Source organism: Pelobates fuscus, chromosome 13 (assembly GCF_036172605.1).
Source record: "Pelobates fuscus isolate aPelFus1 chromosome 13, aPelFus1.pri, whole genome shotgun sequence".
NCBI lineage: Eukaryota > Metazoa > Chordata > Amphibia > Anura > Pelobatidae > Pelobates > Pelobates fuscus.
This window is the reverse complement of record NC_086329.1, coordinates 77,580,060-77,598,093: the sequence shown is the minus strand read 5'-3', so window position 1 is coordinate 77,598,093 and position 18,034 is coordinate 77,580,060. Positions and strand designations below refer to the sequence as shown.

Here is an 18,034-nt window from a genome sequence, read left to right as displayed (position 1 = left end):
TTTATGGCTAATCCCGCCCTGCATAGAACACTCTATTACTCTAGTCTACACAGCTCCATTAAACACTGCATATACAAATTAAAATTGCTCTATACTCAGAATCTTTACTCCATACAAAAAACATCTCCATTAAATCTATTTTTTCTGTATACAACCCAGCTACCTTTACACAGATAACATCCATCACCCATCCTCAATTTGCTCCAAACACAAAGTAGCTCCATTTCCTCTATACACAAAGCAGCCTTTTTAAATCCATGTGCAGAAAATCTACCACTACTCTATACCTAGACAAGCTCCTTTCACTCTACATAGTAGTTCGGTATTCATAAAAAAGCTTACTGTTTTACCTGACGCACAGAACTGCTTTCAATAGCTTACACCATGGGTAGTCAACCTGGTCCCTACCGCCCACTGGTGGGCGCTTTGGGATTTCAAGTGGGCGGTGGTAGTTTTTGCAGAAAACTCTCAGTGTGCCTTGATGGCCGTGGACCAAGGCCGGCAGTGGAGATCTTTTCATCTCTGCTGCCGGCCCATGCAGAGCCAGCGTTGCTGTAAGCCCTCTGCTGGCTCTTAGTTCCAGGAGAGGGAGGGAAAGGCCTGGGAAGATCTGTGTTCCTCCCGCAAGCAGGCTGGTCGGAGCTTTGCTGCGTTACCATGGCAACGCTCCAATACAGTGCCTGCTTGCTGGAGGACAGGAGAGTCAGCCTGCAGCCGGAGGAGCTGCAGGCTAAAGTGAACATGCCACCACTGGACCACCAGGGCTTGCAGCACTATGTCCCCCCTCCATGGTAAAAGAAAGAAGGGAGAGGGAGACATTAAGAAAGATTTTTACATCTCTCATCTACACACAGCATAAACCCTATGCACCCTTCACACAAACTACACCCCTTATCCAAACACACTGCCCCCGCACAGACACACAGATTACCCCTCACACACACTGCCCCTCCCACAAACACACTGTCCCCCTCTCCTACACACTGCACTCCTCACACACCGCCCTCTCACACACTGCACCATTCACACACACTGCCCCCTTACACAAACACTACACTCCTCAAACACACACACTGCACCTTTCCACACACACTGCATCCTTCACACACACTGCCCCCTCACACACTGCACCTCTCTCACACACACACTACACCCTTCACACACACAAAAAGTAGAATAGAAAATATAAAAAAAAATGTAATCTAAAAAAACCTTCCTTTCTAAAAAAAAAAAAAAAAAATCGCACATGCGCTTTCAAATTTGTTACTGTGGCACTGGTGGGTGGTAAGGAAATGCTACCACCAACAAAGATACAAAAGTGGGCGTTAGGTATTAAGAGGTTAACTACCCCTGCCTTATACTCACTTCTTATTTTATGCTTTAACCTCTTGAAAAATGTTGTAGCATCTTGTTTTGGTACATCTAAAAGACACTGTTCTGTCACACAGCATACAGACTGGCAATGTCTAATAAAAGGTAATGACCTATATATCACAGAATCTCAGGAAACCATCTCTATTTAGGTGCTATTGGAATTCCCTCACACTGCTTCCTACATTGTATTCCCCTCACTCTCTCTATATCTCTAGAACTTGCCTCCTAAGATCTCTCTTTGGCAGCCCTTGGAATTTCTCCTTATTGACGCTGCCATGTGGTAAGCCCTGTAACTAATTGGAATAGCATAGATCTCACCACATGAAAGAGATTGTTTATCCACACGACATGCCAGAACCTTTCACTGTCATCAGCAAGTTCTGCTTGTCGGAACCATGCCAACTTAACTGTATGCCAAATGGATGACCATCACATTGCAGGAAAAAGCAGAGAGTGCGAACGACCTGAGCCCTTTACCTCCACACACTCTACAATGTCTTCATAATCACTTTTTAATCTGATACAAATGCTGTGTGCCCTTATCCATTCCTGCAGAGAATACTGCAATATTCTAGACTTTTCACTGCACTTTCCCCATTGCACTTCCTGTAGAATAGATTGATGTGGTGTAGAAGAGTCTACTCCCTCCACACTTTTTAGTGTCTGTTGCTTTTACACTTCTGATCACTACCCACCTTACTATAAACTGGAAATCTCTCCCCTGTGCCTAGCAGCAGTGTGTTGATTTTAATTGAAATGCTGTCCCCTTAAATTTGTCATATGTCAGTCATGACAGTCTACTGAGCCACGGCCAAAATATGGACTTATGTTAAACAAAATATGGCCTGTTAAAATAAGCAAGCCTCTCTAAAGTAATGCCAATTTACATTTTCAAGTCAACATTTTATAATACTTTATAATAATAGCAGCAACCACTCAGAACCCAGAAAATATTACACAGCTTCAGTCTGTCCACACTCCTCTGCCTTAAAGTTACAGTTCTCTTTTTACTCTTTTACTCTCGGTAGTTGTGTCTAAGTGTGATTCTAGGAATTATTGCACTGGGAAACTGTCCCAGGCACCTACACGTGTGTAACACAATTCATGTAATTAAGGTACGCAGCTATATTAGCGCACATCATTTTTTTTTTTTTTTTTTATTACAATGGCTGACTAAAATAGATTTTATTAATGACAGTACAGTAGAGAGCTGTAAGCTCTGTTTTGCTTGCTTGTAAAAGAGTTATACAAGAGTTATAGCAGATGGGAGAGGGTTTTGAGCTTCTGGTTAGTACAGATAAGGAACACATGCTTTAAGTACACAAGGGTGCAAAGGCTGACAGGCAACAATCCGAACCCCTGCCATGTAAACTGCAATCCCTACTATGCTGAGCGCCTGCCAATGGAAATGTAGAGCATTTAAACTGGTGTGTCAGTGGACAGCGATCGCTGCCTGTAACTCCTTTTCAACCCTGCTTAGAACGCACAAACTTTCTATTTAAATAATGCAACACCCTCAACAGAGCAGCATTAACCCATTTATGCACAGCAACCATTGCCAATGAATAATTCATTCACGTTGTACAATAAAGCAATACACCTCGCAATCTTACCTGGATGAGTCCAAGGAGAGGTAATACAAGACAGTGAATCAGAAGAGAGGGGGTCAAGGAAACAGGGGAAAGGAACCCCTTGTTCTGCATAACGCCCCCCAGCTCTGCTCTCAGCCTGGAGAACTGGACAGAAAAGAGTCACATTAGCACAGTCATTGAGTAAATGCCAGCGTTGCAGCAGAATGAACTTTACACACACCACACTGTAAATAATAACTGCTCTCTGCATACAAACCCGTATATTAATATATCCCGTATCACATAATACTTCTGCCTGCCATATTCCTATACATACAAAGTATTCCTATGTGTACACTTGTATTTGTGTATGTATCTGCATGATACATGCATGTGTGTATAAGCATATAAAACATTCAAATACATGTGTGCGTGCATCTACATTACACAGCATCTACATTACACACTACAGACACATTTATATATATATATATATTATAATACACACACATACACTTAATAGTGTGTGGATATATATGTATGTGCATATATAAAAAATGTTTAATGTATACAAATGGAACCTAAACATCACTCTATAAGGCGTACATTCGTGTATAAATTATAAAAACCAATATGCAGTAGACACCGTAATAAGCAGGCAGGAAAACTTTATCAATGTATTGTACCTGAAGCCGTCCGGAGTAGGGTAGGTATCTGCAGATAAAATATTATTTCACTTGCTCAGCGTTTCTCCCTCTCGCTCTCTGCTTCCCCACCCTCTGAAGTGACTTGTTTAAGATGATGCTGCAGAATGCTTTGCAAACTCCGCTGGTAAATACTGTGTACGAACAGTCCATCACAGCCAGAGCTTCAGAGCATGTAAACAGAATTCTTCCCCCCCCCCCCCCCCTTACCCCAGCAGGCAGGGACAGCAGACCTATTGTCATAGCACATTGTGGTACAGAGTGACACTACATATAATCCCAAACAAACCTCCACTGCTTTCACTTTTTATCTGCCCCACAGCATGCTAGGACAATGCATGGGTTAATAAAAAGAGCAATAATGGGGTAAAATTCTAAAAGTGGAGCTAATGATGTGGACCCTAAATTATTAGTCGTCCATTACCCCAAAAGGAGTTACAGCAAGCGTAAAGTGCAGTACTATGGGGTGCTCTGTTTGTAGCAATCACTATAGCAACACACAGCATGTTTATACTGCTCCACACATGGCTGTTTTGCAAATTACTTCAGTTTTGTTTTGATAAATAGGACCATTTGAAGGTCTACACAACAAACACTTAACTGTAACGAACTTGAGTTGAACAGACTATAAAATCTCTCTCATTTATTATATTTGTTGCTTTGGCATTTTTAAAAGTCAAGTTTTAACCCATCACAAATCAAGGTTTAGTGAATAGACCCTATGGACTCATAAAATATCATTGGGCCATACATTTAGAATAAAGGAATTGGATTGGGAGAGAGATGATTAATAACAAATACTAGTGTTGGGGATGAGAATTTGGCAGTCAAGTAAAAATATTTTAGCAGGCCAGGCGATACCTGGCTACCAGTAAATTTGTGTAAAATCTTATAATTTAACCCCAGGGCACCCTATAAATAAAGCATCGTTTACCACCTTTTCACAGCAACTTCTGCGATAACCGCTACCCCTACGAAAGAGGCAAGGAGCTGTCTTGAGTAAAGGCAGAAGTTTAAATTAATAATAGCAGATTCACTGCAATTACTGTCAGAAATTTTTGTACACTGTCAAGGAGATTTCATCGTATATAGTATTACTATTGCAGTGAAAAAAAAATGGATTTGCACACACCAATGGGATATCTTAAAGTAGGTCACAAAATCGTATAATGCAAAGGACAGTGACAGGGCACAGGGGAATAGAAAACCTGCAGACAGCCTTAGCGATCAGAGTCAACATACTCACCATTGATGTATAGCTGCTGCTGGAATAAATTATATAGCAAAAATGATTTGGTTTGTTCTGTCTGCCTTTGGACCTAAAAGTTCCATGTGCATAGTGCAACATTTTGGTGGGAAAGATCCAGGGGTAATTGCCCCCCAGGGCGCACAAAATTCTAGCCATGCCAGCTGTATTGCCACACAGCCGGTGCCGGCATTAGGAATATATATTGGCAGCATCGCCAGAATATTTTGCATGTGGCAGCTAGCCAGTCACCTCTGCGGACAGCGGTAGGCAGGCAATGTGGTGTGGTGTCTGTATGCCTCTCTTGCGCCATGTGTGTCTCAGGAAGTCAGAGGTCGCACCTCTGACATCACCAAAAGTGCGAAGAGCGAGAGAGGCATACAGGATGTATGTGCATATACATAGTGCACAGGCACCACACTGCCTCCTACTAGACACCAGGAATGTTGGTCCTGGGATAAGTGCAGGGAATGTCATCTGGGTCCTGTAAATGCTGGGGATATCATCTGTGTCCTGGGGTAAGTGTAGGGGATGCAATCTGTGTCCAGGGGTGTCCTGGGGCAAGTGTAGGGAATGCAAGGCATCTAGGTGCAAAGCAAGTGCTGTGGATGCCACCTGGGTGAATTAGCAAGTTGATGGGCAGAGTGATAGCACAGAGCTGCTTGAGGCAGAAAAATGGCACAGAGCTGCTGGGGGTAGAGAGATGGTACAGAGCTGCTGGGGGTAGAGAGATGGTACAGAGCTGCTGGGGGTAGAGAGATGGTACAGAGCTGCTGGGGGTAGAGAGATGGTACAGAGCTGCTGGGGGTAGAGAGATGGCACAGAGCTGCCGGTGGCAGAGAGATGGCCCAGAGCTGCCGGGGGCAGAGAGGTGGCACATAGTTGCTAAGGTGAAGAGAGGTGGCCCAGAGCTGCTGGGGGCAGAGAGGTGGCATGGAGCTGCTTGAGGCAGAACAATGGCACAGAGCTGCCGGAGGCAGAGAGATGGCCCAGAGCTGCAGGGGGCAGAGAGGTGGCACATAGCTGCTAAGGGGAAGAGAGATGGCACGGAGCTGCTGGGGGCAGAGGTGGCATGGAGCTGCTTGAGGCAGAACAATGGCACAGAGCTGCTGGTGGCAGAAAGATGGCACAGAGAGGCTGGAAGCAGAGAGATGGCACAGAGATGCTGGGGCAGAGAGGTGGCACATAGAGGCTGGGGGCAGTGTGATAGTACAGAGAGGCTTGGGGAAGAGATATGCTGGGGCAAAGAGATGGCACAGGGAGGCTGGGGAAGAGAGATGGCACAGAGCTGCTGGGGCAGAGAGATGGCACAGATAGACTGGAGGTGGCACTGGCAGGTTGTTTGGGGGCACAGATGGCACTGGATGGCTTTTTAAAGGCACATACGGCTCATTGGCATTGGCTGCTTATTAGCATGATATACAAGGTGTATGCATCTAATAAATTAATAGCATTTCCTTGCTGGAAAATTCTTTAGAACTTTTTTTTTTACTGAATGCTTGCCTAGGTGGGGAGATCTTCCTTATTGATTAGGGATGTCCAAGTGTCAAGTGGTCAGGGCAATTGCTCTCTGGGCTGCTCTTTAACTGCATAGCACTTTAATTCTTTCTATTCATTTACCTTGTATGTCTATCAACACATCTATTTTGTTTGTGTACTTGTGTCTATCACAGATGTTGGTAAAATTGCACTATAAGACACTAAATAGTTTTTGCCCCTCAGGCCACAAGTTGCCAGTCCTCCTCTGGAAAGATCCCGGTACAGCAGCTGGCTTTTCAGTTTTTTTTCAGTTGTTTTTCCCGGCATTTGTCATCCTTTGCCCGTATACTTTCTTTATCCTATTGTACAGTGCTACGTAATTTGCTTCGCTATATAAATAATAATTGTATGACCAGAGGGCACAGAGAAACCCTGTAATCTGTTCTTCAACACAACGAAGGCAAGAACTGAACTGCTGATAACTAAAGTTCCTGAAAATCTCCTTACAAGAAGCCTGTTCCCATTTAAAGTAAAATATTTGAACATGAGAAATACTTTCATATAGCGAAATAATAGATCATTGTTTTTTAACCTCTGATCTAAAATTGGGTTCCCATGCCAGTTTAGTGAGTGGTTGTTCCAGGCCTCTGCTCGCAAGTTATTTATCACAGCATTGCTGCTTCTCCCAGTACGGTGAAACATTTAAAAATGGAAACAATCAAATTAAAGTGGTTTTATACTTACATTTATTTATTTATTTACATTCAAAAATTTTTTTTTGAAAAGCTACAGTGGGTCACCAAACTAATTTTGCAATTGAAAAACGTGACTAAGCTAATGCCATGCTTAGAATGTGGGCCCATGTAAAAAAAAACAAGGTTAAATTAATTTTGTAGTGGTTATGGTGTCAGGAGCAAGAACACCCTTGCGAACCCTATTGTAAGTAGTCAAACCATTTTTGAATGGTTGAACTTTTTACCTGGGGTCTGCAATGCAGAACATATTTTCAAAGAAATATGCACACTCCTCATGCATACTGATATAAGGCAATATGCACACACACCTAATTTATACCGTTTACATGATGATGCATTAAAGGTAAATATTGAGGACTATGCATGCATAACCTATGTGCTCCTATAAACGATGACACAATAAGTTCAAATATGTCATGCATACCCCAAAAAAGATTATTATTCAATAATTATATAACTTGCACATATATATTTATATAAAACAAACTCAATTAGGCCTGTATATGACAATGTATGCATAATTATTGAGTACCTAGATATGATGCAGCGAAAATGCTTACATGCCTTACCTGAACCTACAAAAGATTGAATTATGACATCTATACATATAATAAATATTCAATCTTGACCCTGGGTTCTACCTCACTGTATTACAAATCTTTCTTGGTTGATGGCTAGTTGTAATACTTTCTTAGGTATAAAACATTGTGGTTATCATAAGATACATAGCCTGTTTTGTTTTCTTATTTTTGCTATATGTTGTATTGCAGGAAAAACTATGAAAGAATATGGGATAGCATATCAATAAGCACCTTTGGTATCAACTTTTACATTTAACATTCCAATTTACAAAAATAAACATAATAAAGAGGATGAAGAAAAAGTAAGTCTGTAGGGGGGAAGAAATGGGGAGAGACAATAGTTGAGATGCTATGATCTCAACTAGAAACATAGAATGTGACGGCAGATAAGAACCATTCGGCCCATCTAGACTGCCCAATTTTCTAAATACTTTCATTAGTCCCTGGCCTTATCTTATAGTTAGTATGGCCTTATGCCTATCCCACGCATGCTTAAACTCCTGTACTGTGTTAACCTCTACCACTTCAGATGGAAGGCTATTCCATGCATCAACACAACTATTAGAGGTTGTATGAGCATTGTCCCGTACAACAAACAGGCTCATATTCCCAATTTCTGCCAGGTTTTATTAATAAAAATCTGGCAAACCTAAGCAGTCAACTTGTCCATGAGATATGTAACCTTAAACTCTACCTATTGGGGACCTCTGTCTGTAGCCGTGCTTGGCTCAGCGTCCTGCAGGCTGCTAGGCAAATTTTGTTTATAAATCCTTGTTCACTTGATGGTACCTTGTCCCAAGGCTTGGACATCAAGAACGTCCAATTGACGTCCCAGGAAATGTAACATTATGTTTAATATTTCCTATATTTAACAAATGAGCATTTTTGAGGTGTGAAAATTTAAATTAAAGGTAGACATCCACACCTCTTTATCCTGCAACTGGGTGCGTCCATCTTAGCTCCCTGTCAATCATTGTTACAAGATCTGTCTTTGCACCTGGCCTTCTCCTTTTCATTTACATTGTTTAATCTGTCTGTACCTTGCCTGAAATGGACAGTGATGTAATGTGCAAAATTTTTATATAAATTGAACTGAAAATGGCAACCCCAAAGAATGGTTACACAACTTATAGATGATTTTCAATGTTATATTCAGCGGTGTCAATTCCATAGAGGTGACTGTTCCCCTTTAAGGAGTTTATTATTTGATGTGGCAGAGTATATTGAACGCAGGGTCGGTCTATTCCCTCTGAGGCAGAGGAATGATAAGGCACTGCTTAGCTATTTTAATTACATCAGCAGGGGAGGATTAGGAGCAGTCATGGGTCCCAATATATTAATGCGCTTTTACCCATTAGAATAGTAAAGTAATATTCATCATTTTATTCAAATGTATACATGCCATGGCCCATATTTTTTCTGGTTCTACTAATTTTTGTATTACGGTATTCTCCCTCTACGAGTAAACCCCATAAATATCTAAGTTTACAGGGAAAACTGGCCCTCTTTAACCCACATTAATCCACCAATGTGTGTATAGTTAGCAGTAGGAGTCTAGTCTGGATAGCAAGTTGGTGGTGAAGGCTGGGGAAGTCTGCGGTTGCAGCATCATATGTTGATATGATGAGAACTGTAGAGTGACAGAACTGCCCTGCAAGATGTTCTGCAGCATATGGGGTATTTGCCCAATGTGTGTATGTGTTGACTTTCTATCATTGTCAATTGCACCAGCTGCCTAGCCGCAAGTGAACAAGGTAATTTTCACAGGCACCTCCAGATGGGGATGCAAGGTTTCTGTCTACTGACCTGTTATGATCTCTGACTTTTGATTTGTATTATCATGATCCTCAGTAAGCTCCTTGAACCCCTAAATATTTACAGCAACTGATCCCCAACTGCAACCACATCTTTATATTGACTAAGAGAAAAATAATCTCCTCAATCCAACTTATCTCTCTAAAACCTAGTATCCTTGTTTCATGAACCATAGCCACGTACCTTGCTAACGCTAACCCTAGAATTGACCAAACCCAAGACCCCCGCTAATCTCCCCTCATTCATAGCAGCTGTCCAAAGAATTCATAATCCTAAAATACAACTTAAACCTGGCTTTAACACACTGTACTTGTGTATATCTACTAACCTATGCAAAGCTCCAAAGATATGAAAAGCAAATAAACTTGGTCTTCTGTCCCACATTCCAAGCATCTGTCAGGTGAAGATCATGCTATATAAGTATCAGTAATGTTAAGTTCTCAGTTGCAAAAATGGCTTATTTTGAGCCATTTGGTCCAGAGCAGCCTCTGCAATTATTACATGTTCTAAATACCTGAAGTGTTAATAGAGTATGTTCTGGGGGATTAATGATTGCTGAGTACTGATTCTTATGTGGCATACAGTAGTTATACTCAGCACCACTATGGCTCATTGGATTTACCCACTCAATGGGCATTGCAATAAAGTTTATGTTTGTAGATATTAAAACTTCTCTATACTTTCCTACCCCAGTGCAAATACTCACCCACCATGACTGAAACATTTCCCAAAAACATGGTGCATTTTACAAATTTCAGTATCAAAAATACTGTAATTAACCTCTCTCTAAACCTCCATTATCTAAAAAAGAAAATTAAAATATAAATACAGAACGAAAGGAAAAACAAACAAACAATTAAGAAGTGATAATGCTAAGGACCTACTGTGGGAGTTAAGGAAATATGCAATCCCTACTTTTTTTTTAAATCTATCATTTCAAAAATCTGCACATCTATGAATATAACCCTGTATGCCTTCATCTTAACCCAGAATAATACTCAAATATAAATGAAAGGGGGTTCACTAAATAAAGTGAGTAGGAAATCACCAGTTAAAAGAAAATACATTTAACACGGTGTGTGCAAAAATCTACAAGCATTCCCTGCCACTAACATAAATGACATCAACAATAGACATGTGAGACAAGCAATACAATCATAATTATATCAATCATCAACAGAACCGTAAGTACAATATATAAAAATTGTAATAGCTTAATATCATTGCACACATGGACAAATCCACAGGAAATCCCCATTCATTTCATTTTCAAGCAGTGCTTGCTCTCTTACCCTTGGAGATGTCTTGTTCAGCAAATTCCAGGGGTCTCCTCATATACTCCAGATTCTCCTCAGTCTCATCAGAGGAAAGTTAGCATTGAGACAGGGGGCTCTGTGTGAGCTCCCAGCTTGAATTGCTCCACTGGCAGTAATAATGACTCTCCCATGACTCCCAGCACTTAGGATGTATGTGTAGGGAGTCCTGTCTGAGCTCAATTAAAGGGTCTCAGCCTCTCTGACCTCTATACAGTCAGGGTGTGATTCTCTTTTTTCCAGCAAGGTGACCAGCACATGCTGCTCCCTTCCTCCAAACTCAGCTTGGCAAGACCTCTCTCAGCATGAACTAGTGAACTGCTGAGATCCCCATCAGCAGAGAGTGAGTGTCTGTGTTTGTGAGATAGAGAAATGCAGAACTAGGGTGCAGACAGGAGGCTAGGCGTGTGTCCTCCTCTCTGACTGCAATCTAGCCTCAGCATGCTGCAGTGATTTCTCATCCCCATCTAGCGAGTCCATTGTGTATTTGGCACACAATGTTATTTTATTGTTCCATTTCTCTAATGCCACATGATCCTGGAGAGGTGGAGGGAGGAGAAGGAGGGTTTTCTACTCCCTAGAGGAGGCATGACTACATTAGACAGATGAGAGGAGAAGAAGGGGGTGGTGAGGCAGGGGGGACCCTGAGAATTACAAATTTGTGGGGAACTGGGTACTGCCATGGAAGGGGACCTGTCCAGTTTCTATTGTCTTGAGACAGGTAACATAAAACTAGTATATTTTAGGAAAATGCAGCGCCCTTTATTAACTTTCAAACTTTACGCATTATTAGACTTCTCACAAGAAATGAGCTATAAATATTTGCAACACGTCTTCTTGTAGTTCTGTGAGAGAAGCATCCTTTCCCATTAGGCAATGTTGTGACCTACTTTAAAGGGGAACTGTCACATCCATGGAAGTTACACCATTAAATAAAACCATAAAAATCACCTGTAACTTATGTTAACCTTCTTTCTCGTGTGATGCTCTGTTTTCCTTTAACCCCTTAAGGACACATGACATGTGTGACATGTCATGATTCCCTTTTATTCCAGAAGTTTGGTCCTTAAGGGGTTAAAATTATTTTGAAGGATTTGGCAAATGATGTAATCGAGTTCAAGCAAAGCACATCCAGGGCAAATTAAGAGGAGGCATCGTAGTTATTTCATTTCCCTCTTCTCTGTATACTTACCCTAGCTGACTGCTAGGTTCAAAGTGCAGTTCTTATACTAATGACTAACAAAGAGCCAAGATGGAGTCACCCAGTTGCAGGATAAAAAGTGTAGATGTCTGCATTCAAACTTTTTTTTTTCACACCTCACAAAGATATTGTTAAAGGAACACTATAGTCACATATAGTCAGCTCTTTCTCTGTAAATTGAACTTTAATCACACACAGGAGGCTCTTGCAGGGTCTAGCAAGCTATTAACATAGCAGAGGATAATCTAATCTAAATTAAACATAACTTGCAATAAAGGAAGGATAAATTGTAGATGACTCTTTACAGGAAGTGTTTATGGAAGGCTGTGCAAGTCCATGCAGGGAGGTGTGACTAGGGTTCATAAACAAAGTGATTTAACTACTAAATGGCAGAGAATTGAGCAATGAGACTGCAGGGACATGATCTATACACCAAAACTGCTTCATTAAGCTAAGTTGTGTTGGTGACTACAGTGTCCCTAAATATAGCTCAAATATAGAGATGATGTTATTGAACTGATAGTTCCCTCTTTACAATTAGATTTTCCATTGCTTTGCAATGTGTTTTTTTTCTTTGCGCTGCTCTGTTGTATACAAAGTTTCAGTCTTTCAGGCCATGCATCAATCCCCCTCTTTAGATGTCAGAGCTGGCACTGAAACACAGCTTGTAGTTATTGATACTGTAGATTTACTGATCTTCTGGCTTCTCCGTTTACTCACTCCAAACGTGATATTATTGGGAGGTGATCTAAGACGATTGAAGCTTCGCTATCTGCAGGACCTCAAGATGTTAGGGATTTTTTGGCCCAAGTTCTGAGGTTTCTTGCAGGTAAGCTGGATGTTTTGTCTTTATCTAAGGAACCCATACTTGATTCACCTGTGTTAAACAAAAAAAAAAAAAAGCATTACAATTATCATATGCCATTATGGTGGCAGATTATAGTTTTTATGAATCATTTATTCATTATCATAATGCTATGCAAAAGCGAAGCTACTATACTAGTTGATGGAGTATCTAAGCCGCTTAGATACTCAACCACAGTCTACCGTGACATGATAGTGCAAACTGTCCTAAATGTGAGAGGTAATCACTATTGTGCAGGTTGCTAAAAGCTCAAGCTCTATCTGTGAGGACAAAGCATACATTTTTTGCAAGACCTCTCCTAGGCCATCTTGCAATTACGAAGTTCACTGTTCTATATCACCAGTTTGCTTCTGGAAAAAACCCAACACACATAGATGATCCCAAATAGTGGAACATAATAGTGTTGTGATCAGAATGGTCCATGCCACTGACTACCATATTTTCTTGAGGAAAGCCAATAGCCACAGAGAAGTAGGGGCCAAAAGACAATTATTTGGGGCCTTCAGGAGAGATGACAGGGGATGTGAACAAGATCAACCTCTTCTTGACAAGACTATAGTCTCTCCATCAACTGGGATGACATACCTACATCTATCTAATATCAATCACAATAGTGGTTTGCCAACCTGATCTTCATTTCTACGTGACAGATCAGTAGAGCTATGTTCTTATGAAAAACTCATTGTTTTGATATTTCTTGATTACTCCATGTTCTTTCTTCATTTCATCTTATCACCCCAAACAATGCTGTTTCACATAAGCTATATATATATATATATTGTATTTTACATCATGATCAATAAAATGGAATCTAAGTCAATCGTCTAAGGCCTATCTTTAAATGTCTTAGCATGTTCTACTTTATTGTACGAATTGCTTTGAGCCAAATAACTTTACCATGCCTATTACTCAATTATGGTCATGTACCTGCATGCAAAAAAGAAAGAATTTAACAACCAAAACGTTTTTGTTTTTTTAACTGAATCATGTAACACCATAGCATTTATAATGAACCCTAATGGTTCTAGTGCTTAGTGTCCCTTTAATTTAGCACTCTGTATTATTCATATTTCCGATTACAAAAACCATAAAACTACCCTGCACATTCCTTGCCTGGTTCATAACTACTTTGCAAAGATGTTTAAGAACAAAGCACATTTTTAGTATTGATTAATTCGATGATTAGCAGGTGTTCTATTTAGACAAGTAGCTTAAAATCAAGTTTTGCACACGTCTACTTTACATTATATTCAACATGGAAGTGGTTTGAGTAGTATTTTCATCTAGAGCCTCACAACGGCAGAATATTTTACCAGAATTCATCAAATATTCCACCACTTCCAATCTGAAACCCCTGACAAGATCTGCCTTCTTGTATATGGAAATTAAACCATACCTGTAAAAAGTGTTGATATCTAACTGCATGTTTGTAAACTGGAGATTATTCACCTGACATTCACTATTTAGAATTCAAAACCATATTTCTATAGACTCACTTAGGAATAATACACTCTTTTATAACTAGTTTTATGACACTTTTTATATACCTGCTCGAGTAGGAGTCAAATAGACCAACCATAGACTGCACATATTCTGCCTATTGAGACTCATTGGCACAGCAGGGCTTTGATGCATTGGTGATAACCACCAAACCCTTTCTTCATCCAGTTCGGAATGCAATTTAATTTCCCTCTCTCTGCTTCCTTAATCTTCTCCTTCAACCAACCTAATATCAAGCCTCCTTTTTATAAAGCTTCCTTTTTTCCGACCCTGACCATTCAGCTGTGTGTCCTACCTTATTGTTGGTTGGCCCTGGAGGCCTAGACGTAGCCCTAGACGTATCCCAGGGAGCCGACATATCCCTTACTTCTGGATAGGCTATGGTGTCTCTTACTGCCAAGAGCTGCCCGTTCAACATGCTACCCTAGTCTTAGAAGATTCAGGCCTTCATATGCCACTGGCTCAACATGTTGGATCAATAGGTGGTATGATGTATGATGTGTTCATTGAGAATAGATTGTTCAATTATGGATCCACATTTTCAAGTGAATGAGCCACATGTGCTCCCATGAAGGATTGTGAATTCTTCTAGGGGTTCTCTGAGCCAGTGTTGAGAAATTCAGTTTTGCGACAGATCTAATTATCAAAGCAGTGGCATAATACAGGCCAGGGACCACAGTGTCTGTTTCATAGAGGAATAACTACTCTATATGGTATAGCTGAAAAGAGTAGTCTTGTCATTGCGAACGTCTGTATGCCTACAGACAGGGCCGGCGCGTCCATAAGGCGGCACAGGCGGCCGCCTTAGGGCGCCAGAGGAGGGGGGCGCAAAAATCCGAATCTCCTGCCTCTGGCTGGAGACTCGGATTTGTAAACTCACCTCTCTCCCTGCAGCCAGCACACAGCAGGAGCAGGGCAGTGAAGTCAGCCGTCCTCCTCTGATGATGTCAGAAGGGGGCGGGACTTCTACTGCTCCCAGACTCCCCAGCGGTCCTGACTGCAGCTCCAGCCTCCCAGCCGACCACCAGTTGAAAAGTTCTCCCTCCCTGGCCCAAGGTAAGCTTCTGGGAGGGGAAGGGGGTGGGGAAGAAGCATTTTTTTTGTAAAATTTTTTTTAAATCAAAACGTTTTTTTTTCAGCCCCTTTCTACAGCCCCTGCCCCCACTATACTCCCCCCTGCCCCCACTATACTCCCCCCCTGCCCCCACTATACTCCCCCCTGCCCCCACTATACTCCCCCCTGCCCCCACTATACTCCCCCCTGCCCCCACTATACTCCCCCCTGCCCCCACTATACTCCCCCCTGCCCCCACTATACTCCCCCCTGCCCCCACTATACTCCCCCTGCCCCCACTATACTATCCCTGCCCCCACCATACGGCCCCTGCCCCCACCATACGGCCCCTGCCCCCACCATACGGCCCCTGCCCCCACCATACGGCCCCTGCCCCCACCATACTCCCCCTGCCCCCACCATACTCCCCCTGCCCCCACCATACTCCCCCTGCCCCCACCATACTATCCCTGCCCCCACCATACTCCCCCTGCCCCCACCATACTATCCCTGCCCCCACCATACTATCCCTGCCCCCACCATACTATCCCTGCCCCCACCATACTATCCCTGCCCCCACCATACTCCCCCTGCCCCCACCATACTCCCCTTGCCCCCACCATACTCCCCTTGCCCCCACCATACTATCCCTTGCCCCCACCATACTATCCCTGCCCCCACCATACTATCCCTGCCCCCACCATACTCCCCCTGCCCCCACCCCCACCATACGGCCCCTGCCCCCACCATACGGCCCCTACCCCCACCATACTCCCCCTGCCCCCACCATACTCCCCCTGCCCCCACCATACTCCTCCTGCCCCCACTATACTATCCCTGCCCCCACTATACTATCCCTGCCCCCACCATACTCCTCCTGCCCCCACTATACTATCCCTGCCCCCACTATACTATCCCTGCCCCCACCATACAGCCCCTGCCCCCACCATACAGCCCCTGCCTCCACCATACAGCCCCTGCCTCCACCATACTCCCCCTGCCCCCACCATACTCCCCCTGCCCCCACCATACTCCCCCTGCCCCCACCATACAGCCCCTGCCCCCACCATACAGCCCCTGCCCCCACCATACTCCCCCTGCCCCCACCATACTCCCCCTGCCCCCACCATACTCCCCCTGCCCCCCACCATACTCCCCTGCCCCCACCATACTACCCCTGCCACCTCTATGGCCCCTGCCCCCTCCAAACTGCCCCACCATACTACCCCTGCCCCCTTTACAGCCCCTCTATAGCCCCTGCCCCACCATAGTGCCCCTGCCCCATTTGCCCCTCTACAGCACTTCTATTTCCCTCTATAGCCCCTGCCCCACCCCCACCATAGTGCCCCCTTTACAGCCCCTGCCCCCACTATAGTCCCCTGCCCCCACCATACTGCCCCTGCCCCCACCATACTGCCACTGCCCCCACCATACTCCCACTGCCACCTCTATAGCCCCTGCCCCCACCATACTACCCCTGCCCCCTTTACAGCCCCTGCCCCACCATACTGCCCCCTTTACAGCCCCTCTATAGCCCCCACCCTCTATGTCCCTCTATAGCCCCTGCCCCACCATACTGCCCCGCCCCCTCTACAGCCCCTCTATGCCCCTGCCCCACTATACTGCCCCTGACCCCTCTATAGCCCCTGCCCCACCATGCTACCCCTGCCCCTTAACAGCCCCTCTATAGCCCCTGCCCCACCATACTACCCCTGCCCCTTAACAGCCCCTGTCTCTGTCCCCACTCTACTGCCCCATGTGCCCCTCTCCAGCACTTCTATTTCCCTCTATAGACCCTGCCCCACCATACTGCCCATGTCCCCTCTACGTCCCTCTATAGACCCTACCCCATGTGCCCCTCTACAGCACCTCTATAGCCCCTGCCCCCACCATACTGACCCTGTCCTCTACTGCCCCCTGCGGCAAAATTCATCTTCGCCTGTGTAGCAAAAAATCCTTGCACCGGCCCTGCCTACAGACAGCTGCCTCGCTGTACTTCTGTCATTAAATAAATTAAACCAGCAAGCTGAGCTGCTTCATGTCTTGAGTATTTTGTGCAATCTCCTTAATGTATCTGGATAGTTCGTTACATGGTCTTTTATTACAGAGTAGACGAGATTTCTATGGCAGCTGCTGATTTCCTGGAGGTATTTCAGCACTTGTTCATGACACTGATCATAATGCATTCGACCATCTAAATACATGGCTGTATGTGAAAGGAATGGTGACCAGAGGGCAGCAAGCTCTGCTTTCCAATGCAACGGACATACAATGACCCAACGGCAATGCACTTATGCGAACTTATCAGCTCCATCAATATGCAAGGTCTGTGTTTGTCAGCTCGCTTGGAGCCTTTACAGTAGTAATTATCTCTAGAGCCAGAACGTCACACCGTTCATACTTCTGAAAACTGCATTCACCTAATACATTAGTCGATAATTCCCTTCTTGTTTTAACCCTCACAGTTTCAGTCGGTGGGATGAAAAATTGTTTTGGTTCCATTACCAATGTTCTGTATGGCTATGAGAGTTCTTAGACCTTTAAAAACAAACAAACAAACAAACGAGCCCATAATA

The 18,034-nt window shown here is 43.5% G+C and overlaps 1 protein-coding gene across 3 annotated transcripts in view; it reads right to left on the bottom strand.

Moving 5' to 3' along the window:
- Positions 1-11,335, bottom strand: part of PRIMA1 (proline rich membrane anchor 1) — a 62,898-nt gene extending 51,563 nt beyond the window's left edge. The window contains exons 1-2 of one of the 3 annotated variants that reach the window (XM_063440289.1): positions 10,818-11,335; positions 2,988-3,110 (exon numbers count right to left, since the gene is read on the bottom strand). In XM_063440289.1, coding sequence (XP_063296359.1) covers positions 2,988-3,077 — 90 coding nt within the window. In that variant the 5' untranslated portion in view covers positions 3,078-3,110; positions 10,818-11,335. Of the gene's footprint in view, positions 1-2,987; positions 3,111-3,631; positions 3,826-10,817 lie in introns of those variants that run through there. The other 2 variants (XM_063440290.1, XM_063440288.1) reach the window with 2 other exon arrangements.
- Positions 11,336-18,034: the final 6,699 nt, after the last annotated feature.